The sequence below is a fragment of the Herpailurus yagouaroundi genome, unplaced genomic scaffold, assembly GCF_014898765.1.
Source record: "Herpailurus yagouaroundi ecotype Mexico unplaced genomic scaffold, PumYag 198, whole genome shotgun sequence".
NCBI classification, from domain to species: domain Eukaryota; kingdom Metazoa; phylum Chordata; class Mammalia; order Carnivora; family Felidae; genus Herpailurus; species Herpailurus yagouaroundi.
The window spans coordinates 31,608,639-31,616,955 of record NW_024412429.1 but is presented as its reverse complement, the minus strand read 5'-3'; the positions used below and the strand labels follow the sequence as shown (position 1 = coordinate 31,616,955).

Below are 8,317 nucleotides of genomic sequence, written 5' to 3'. Positions count from 1 at the left end.
AGCGCGCCCGCGGCGCGGTGAGCGCGCGCGCGCCCCGGCCACCACCAGCCCCGCGCGCCTCTGGGGACCTTTGCGGGCGATCCGCGCTGAGAGCCGCTGGAGCGGGGATGATTTATGCAAGTGCTTAACGTGGCAGCCCAATTAAGATTTTTGCAAGTGTCCTGAGCTGGCAGCGAGGAGGGATCCCCCCGCGCCCGCGCCATCAGGGCTGATGTGGGACAGGGAACCCAGACGAGATGCTGCGCGCCCACAAAGGCATTTTATTCATCTTTCTTCTTCTTTTAGCCGACGAGACCTTGATTTTCCCCTCTAATTTTTGTACATAAAAACACCCAGCTCCGCTTCCCTCCCAAGTATATTTAGGACCATTAGATAGTATAGACAAACTCGTGCCCCCATAATTGTCATCTAAGCCCCCAACTGCTTAAATATTCTGCGCTTCTCTTATAAGCATGTTAACATTTTTAAATCCCAGGAATTCTAGGACACATCAGCATAATCCGCAGATTCTCACAAATATCAGTGTCATAAATAATATTCGAATAGGTCATTCTTGCCCAAGATTTAAAAACGTGTTGCATTTTATCTTAAAAAGTAATGACCTTTCAGTCTGTCTTAAAAAAAAAAAAAAAGGAATGCTCATTGAGGCTAAATTTTTCTCAAATGCATGTTGCCATGCAAGAAGCACGGTTTAACTCCTTTTTGACTTGACTTCATTTTAAAACTTGCAGGCTCTAAAGAAAAACAACCACAACTTACTAGCACCTTTGTTTATATATGATAAGAAGGAGAGGTCTTCCTCTTGAAAGTCGCCTTATCGGCCAGCACTAGCGGGAGAGGTTTGAAGCTTTGAATCCTCTTCTCACTGAATTGGATTCAGGAATTGGGGGGAGGGGATGCGGAAGCACACTTTACCCTGGTAAATATTTTTCCCCTCTGATCACAGTTTTATTTTATTTTTTTTTTTTTCGAATAAGGTGAGTAGATAGCTTTCTTAAAATCTGGAACCAAAATGAAAGTACTTACCTCATTCACAGTTGCTGCTGCGTTCATCTCTGAACAGGAAACTTGAGTGAGCTGTGTTATAGAACGCCTGGGAGAAGAGAAAAGGCAGTGCTCGCTCAGCCCAGTAGGAAGATGATGTTAAATAAAATAGGCGCGTATATTCTTTTATTAGCATTATTTTTGTTCCCTTAAGAACCAGTGGTTCGTTTAGAAACTGTGGTCAAAGCCCGCGTGTGTGAGGGAGGAAATGAAAGTTGGCAGGAGAAAAACAGATGGGGTGAAAGCCAGAGGGCCGGGAAACCTGACCACGGCCTCGGAAGAGGCCTCCGAAAGCCGCTTCGCCTCAAACCCGGTATCCACTTGCCACGAGGTCCTACTTGGCTGCCCAGCTCAGGCTGACCGTGGCCTCGGCCTCCGGGCTGGGCCAGGGCCCCAGCCACTTTGGGCTTTCCAAGGGCCCCCTCTCTTGGGGTTCCCTTACAACCCAGGTTGAACCTCTTTGCTCCAACACCCGGAGCAGCGACTTGGCGCCAACACTGCTTTTTCTTTATCCAGCCACCGGGCGCACTAGAACCCCGAGTAAATTGCAGAGATAACGGGTTTTTACAACTCACCGCCTGCCCCCATCTCGCCCTCTCCTCTGGTCGCAGGCTCTGAGCCCACCCCATCCCTCCTCCTCCCCCCCCACCCAGTTGCCACTTACCTCCAACGCCCTCTTCTTTCCTGCAGACGTGGCCCTTTATGGTGGCCGGGAAACCCGAGAGTGACCTGAAAGAAGTGGTGACCGCGAGCCGCTTATGTGGAACCACAGCATCCTGACCTTGGAGGTGCGAGTCTGGGAAAGGCGCGCTCCCGGGGGGAGCAGGCCCCGGGAAGGCGACCCCTGCCCTCCCTGCTCTCTGTCTCTGCTTCCCCCTCGCGACGCTCCTCTCCCTGCCCCCTCCCCCCCCCCACCTCGAGAACACTTTACAGCGACGAGGAGATTCGTTTCCAAACCAGAGGAGATCAATTGTACTTACAAAGATTCCCATCTATTTAACTTTATTAACTTCTACCGTGAATGACTCTGCGAGCCTTGCTGGTCCAAGTGCCATACGTAATTATAAATATATAAATAGATAATAAGAGCATATCGACGTGTATCTTTTGTACAATATGTTGTAAATTGTAGATCATAGAATAGCTGACTTTGACAGTCACATTTATAAAGTAACTCACGTAAAGATATATATTTTTTTCAAACAGGTTTTGCTACTTTCAAAAATAAATCTTTCTTTATATTGCTAAAAAGCCCTGACATTAGTGTGATTTCTTTGGAAAAAAAAATTATTTGTAACAGAAGAACTGGGGACTATGGGGAAGCTTGTCAATAAAGGCGGTTCTTTTGAACCTCAAGCCAAATTTCTAGAGAGGGGGAAAGATTCAGTTTCCACTGTCAAGGTGCAAATCTCATTTTGCACTGAAACGTCCAAAAGAAACTCTGGTCTCAGGTTTGCAGGTTACTTTGAAGACAATTATAAATAATGCAGTCGTGAACCCAAAAGGGCAGTGTTGAAGTTACCAACAGTGACACGATTCGAGGGAAAAGCACACCAGAAAAGGAAAATCCGCTTTTCGTGTATTCGCAGTGTAATTCATGACACGGGCACTCAGGTAAATTTCACGTTTTTCAACTGTGTAGCCGCAGACAGGAGCCCGAACAACCCACAGCGCCAGAATGGGAGGAAGTAATGCGAGTCACGAGAAGTGTAAATTCCGTAACCTTGAGGATGTGTGTTAACATCTAGAGAGTGCTGCAACATACATTATCGATTTCTTCTTAGTAATTAAGGAGTTACTTCCAACACCAATCGTGCCTGCCTCTCGGTTACTGTTACGGGTAGTCCGCGCCTTCAGCTCCCCGCCACGACTTCCGGAAGACTGGGTTTTAATTTAAACATCGTCCAGGCTACGGAACAGCTCGTCGGGGAAGATTAAGTAGAGATAAACAGAGAGGCGAGGCCGAGGAGCCTGGAACCGGGTTCACTCGCTGCCCCAGCGCAGCCCGCAGCGGCCGATGAGCCAGATGCCCCCGGGCTGTTTAATGTTCGGGGTTATGACCGCAGTGTTTACAAGACGTCTTCGGTTATTTATACTGTTATTCCTCGCAGAGGGCCTTGAAACTTCCGCTTCATTTGCTCTTTCTTTTCGATTTCTTTCCCCTCTTTTTCTCGGCTCTGTTTGGTACCTGGAGTAAGAGCTCCCGTTCCACCTCCTGCACCTCCGACCAACCTCAGGGCTGCTTGGTGGGTGGCACCCTCAGCCTGGCCTTTTGGGAAGAAGCCGGCGAAGCTCGCCGGACAGGTGAACCGCTGTGCCTGGTGGTTCTGGGCCGGTGATGGCATTACCAAGCGCAATTCTCCATTCTCAAGGGCCGGGAACTTCGCTGACTTCTAATCTGCGTTCCTGTCCCTGTCATTTGCACGTCGGAGGAGGACGTCTCTGGACGTCTGGCTTTTCTGCCACTCCCCCAGCCCCCACTTCACCTTTAGGAGCGAATTTCAAGCTCTGGCCACCTCCACCTTCCCCAAGCTCCCGCGTTCTGTTCCGTCAGGTCACTTCTACTAGAGGACCAGTGCCCTCCCCTCCATGATTCTGAATCCAAGTCAGAGATGATGAGTGCCAACTGTGTGCATTTCACGTTCAGCAAAATTTCCAAACTTGCTCACAGTTCTGAGCACTTGAGTCAGGTGGTCCATAGAGAAGAAACTTCTGCTTGCTCATTCTGTGGACCCCAAACTGCAAGAGGATTTGTTTTCTTAAGTCCGATGCCTCCTTCCTATGATTTGAAGCCTTTGCTTTCAGCTTGAGGATGAGGCTATGAATGGGGAACATATGAGTTAAGCCCTAGTTCTGCCTCTGGCTTTTCACTGAAAGCACTCGGATCCTCAGTTTTCTCATCTCTGAAAATGGGGATAAATGTTAACATAATCATACTCATACTTTTCCTCTTTTGCCTTGCACAGCCTTAATAAGACCCAGAGGAGATTATATTTGTGTAATGCTTTATAAAGGAAAAGATCTGTGCAAATATCAGTGATTTTCACTAAGTGGCCAGAAATGAGCTGTCCATGCCTGACCCGACCTGAAAGTGTCTCAGCCAGGAAGCCCGAAGGGTATGTGTTTATAACATACCCTTTTTTTTGCTGGAACAAAACGCCTTCCTCCTTTGATGCAACGCTGAAGGTTACAATTTTTCTTTCTGCCCCCCACGTACCTTTACCCTTCCCCAATGTTCTCCAAATTTGTCGACAGCTTTCTACCGATATGACTATTTCCTAAAATTCTAGGACCCAGATTTCAAAGATCAAAGACAGGGCTGAGATCAGCAAATAGGAAGGCTACAGGAAGATCTGCCCACAAGGGCCTCAGCCAGGAGGCAGGGTTGTACTTAGGATCCCATGGTTGTGCACCGAAGGGAGCAGGCAACACTGTGGGGATGACTGGGTTATGGCTCCCGCTTGCCCCAGGAACATGGCAATGTGACCGCCCCAAACATCTTCATATACACATCCACAGTCTAAATGATTCCTCCCCATTGGCCCTTCTCTTCGGCCAGCCAGCCAGACCCCCACACTCTCACACCCACCAAGCCCAACTTTCCAGCATCTGCTGTCCTCCTGGTAACAGTCAGCCTACCTGTGTCCAGTCTAGGTACCTGGTGTGCCTTGATTTGAAACGGAGGCAAGTGGCACCTGGAGAAGGAATGGGGGACCTCCTTTGCTGCTTGCCAGAGGGGCGTGAGGGGTGGAGCGTGTCCTGTCTGTGACCTCTTAGTTATGAAAACTATCTTAGAAGGTGTTTTCATAAGAAGGTGTTTCAGAAGAACAACCCAAACAGGTTGTAGAAACCTGGAAGATAAACGTGTCTTCGCGTGCTCAGGACGAGACAGATATTAACACTGGACTGTAGCTGGGGAAGTCCCTCTTCTCTCTCTCTCTCTCTCTCTCTCTCTCTCTCTCCCTCATTCTGATTGCTTTATGACTTTTTACGAGCAACTCACTGCGCTTCTATCAGGTGTTTCTCTACTGTGAAATCAGAGACTTCTTTCTAAAAAGAGAAGTGGTAAACAAGACCTGGGAACGCTGGTTATACTGCTGGTTAGTGGGAAATACTGCCCAAGGAGACTTCTAAGCCGGTGGTTGTTTCAGGGTGTGCCATCCAGAATTACTTGGATGGCTGGCGGAAGTAGATTGTCGGGTTACAACACACACACCCCAGTTCTGGATTCAAAAAGCCTGGGATGGGGCCCCAGCGTTTCTATGTCTCACAATTTCCCAGGGGACGTTGATGCTGCTGGCCCAGGAACCGCACGTTGAGAATCACTGTTTGGGGATCTGTCGCAAGGAAACCAAAGAAGCGAATGCAGAGACAAAGAAAATATTTGGGAAATTTTTTTCTCAAGGGGTTGCACGTTCTGGGGTCCGGCTTCGTGTCCTTTTCTACTCCCTCCACGGGGCATGCAGTGTCTGCCTAATGCTTAAATGCCAGCGGGGAAATCAACCCACTCGTCCCAAGAGATGTGTGGCTGGCCCCCCTGTATCGACGTTTGGGCGCGCATCTTGTGCTCTCCAGACAGATTTCGGTCGTCAGTCTACGAGTTACAGACCTGGATGGATTAAGGTCCTGCTGCTGTTGGCTCCTTTGCGACCCCTAAGGGGGAGAGAAATATGGGCACCCGGCATCCACGCCCCCTGCGACTCCCCGGTTGCGCAGAAGGTCCAGCGAAGATTTCCCTTTCACTCCAGTGGTAGGAGGAGGATTGGCTCCGGGTTGGGGCCCTGGGCATCGGGCGGGCTCGTGGGAAGTCCGCCGGAGTTGGGACGCAGGGGCGCCGGAGGGGTGGTGAGCGCCGGGTGTGGCTCGCAGGCTGGGCGGGGCCCTGAGCCCAGAGGACGAGTGGGGAAGGGGGTGTTTTCCTCGGGGTTTTATCCCCCCCCCCCCCCCCCCCAGAGCTGATGGAAGAAGGCAGGAGGAGAAGGAAGGGCGCTCCGAGCTCCGAGATGCAGCCTACACGGCCTTTTCCGGGAGCCGCCTCCGCAACAGCGGGGTACGTGTTCGGACCGCCCCGCGCGGAGGCGCCACCCGGGGAGGATTCTCGGGTTAGGACCCGGCACAGCCACCGAGGGGAGGCGCCCGCCCCACGCCATTGGCGAGCCGAGCTTCCTTTCCTGGCTCTGCATCCTTCCCTCCAGATGCTGGCTGTGCCCCTGCAAGCTCGCGAGCTGCGAGCTGCCAGCTGCATCGAGAGCTCCTCTGGTCCCGCTGGGCTGCACGCGCCTTTGATCTTCAGATCCGGGCGGGCTCCGCGGGGGCCCCCCTCCTCCCCGGTCACGGTCACGGAAGGATTACCCACCCCCGGGACAGGGCTTAAAATCCCCTCCCCAGGGCAGAGGGAGGAGAAAGGAGTGAAAAGGTGGAGAGAACTGTCGTTTAGAACACAGTAGAGAGCCGACTTCTCCGAGGAACAACTTCATCCTTGTCCCCCAGCACCCAGCGGGGCGGTGCCCGACTCCTCCAGAAATGTGGAATCAAGAGTGAATCATTGACTGTCCGAGGCTATGGTGAAGGAAGCTGGGGCAGAGAAACTGACAGCAGGGCTGTTGCTGTGCTCGAATTGAAACTGAACTCTTACCATGAAGTCTCCGTACATATTTGATAGAAGCATAGACAAGCAGACATGATGGGACTAGGTGGCGTCATCCCCCCCCCGCCCCCGACGCTCAGATGAAATCTGTTCTTTTTTTCCCTTCCAGTAGAAGATGACATTATTGGTTTTGAATTTATATGGCCCTTGGGTCAGAATCATTAGCTTAAAAGGAGCTTTGAGTAGCAAAATATTATGAGACACCTTATAAGAATAAAATGATCCCAGGACCTTATTTTAAAATTAATCCAGTTGGTGATATTAATCCAGTTGAATTAATCCAGTTATCCAGCTGGTGATAAAGAAGTAGTTGGTTGCCTTTTAAATTTTTTTTTTTAACGTTTATTTATTTTTGAGACAGAGACAGAGCATGAAAGGGGGAGGGTCAGAGAGAGAGGGAGACACAGAATCCGAAACAGGCTCCAGACTCTGAGCAGTTAGCACAGAGCCCGACACGGGGCTCGAACTCACGGACTATGAGATCGTGACCTGAGCCGAAGTCGGCCGCTTAACCGACTGAGCCACCCAGGCGCCCCAGTTGGTTGCCTTTTAAGGATGCAGTTAGATCTTCATCTAGTGAATGGTATAGTGGAAAGAGCTTTTGATTAAGTCCTTGAACAGGAGACTTGACCATTTAGACCTTGGTTCTTCCATCTATAAAATGAGTATAATAATGACTCCTTTGATCACGTAATGTCTAGTGCATGTTAGACACTAATTAATATTTATTGTTCTCCTCTCTTCTCCCCTTCTTCTGGACCTTAAGTTATAAAAGTGCCTCAACGAATGATACGCATTTACCCTAAACGGTTATCTAGCCAGTGGTAAACAATATTAAATTCTTGTGATGATCTAATCACCTCAGGTTATCTTGAATGGGATTAAGACAGGTTACATTCAAGTGTTGTCTTTTTTCAGTGAGACCTCACCACCTTAGGTGCAGTGGAAGCTACTCGAAATTCTGTATTTTTCAGCCTTTATCACTTTATCAATAGCAGGTAATTCTTATTTTGTTTCATTTCTCTGTTTATGTATCGAGTTGTGTGTATCTTCTCTAGCTCTATGAGAACAAGGGCGATGTCAGGCTCGTTCGCCTTGGTTTTCCCAGTACCTAGCACAGGGACAGGCACATGGCAAGTGCTTGAAGAAGAATGAATGCAAAAAGCTTAATAAGTTTCTTAGAGATGTCTCTGTGTGGTAAGTTCATGTTGCATTGCTGTAACCACAGGCTGGTTGACATATATTGTCTAATCTTAATTTTAGAATCTGGTGATGAACACTTACTCTGTAATAATTTAAAAAGTCACCACCAATTCCATCAAAAGGGAATTACCCTGACACATTGGTCCTCATCATATTAGGATTTTTTTTTTTTTTTTTTTTTAGCACTGAAACCCAGGAAAGGTCTATATTAAGTATTGTGTCTTTCAGAACATTGTGGGTCTCCCTTCAACATCCTTACCATCACTGGGGAGTGGTCACCTCTACATTGTTCTGCTTGGTTCCTGGGGTCTTTGACTAATCAATTTCATTAGAATTCCTTTTTCTTCTGCATTTTATGTGAATACCACCACCTTCTGCTGCCCCCTAATCTCTTTCTTTCAGGCATATGTCACCCACTCAATA

At 49.0% G+C, this 8,317-nt stretch overlaps 1 protein-coding gene across 1 annotated transcript in view; it reads left to right on the top strand.

Moving 5' to 3' along the window:
* The window catches only part of TCF21 (transcription factor 21), a 3,295-nt gene extending 993 nt beyond the window's left edge, over positions 1-2,302 (top strand). Inside the window, exon 2 of the mRNA XM_040449141.1 lies at positions 1,735-2,302. Coding sequence (XP_040305075.1) covers positions 1,735-1,824 — 90 coding nt within the window. The 3' untranslated portion in view covers positions 1,825-2,302. The remainder of the gene's footprint in view (positions 1-1,734) is intronic.
* The last annotated feature ends 6,015 nt before the right edge of the window (positions 2,303-8,317 follow it).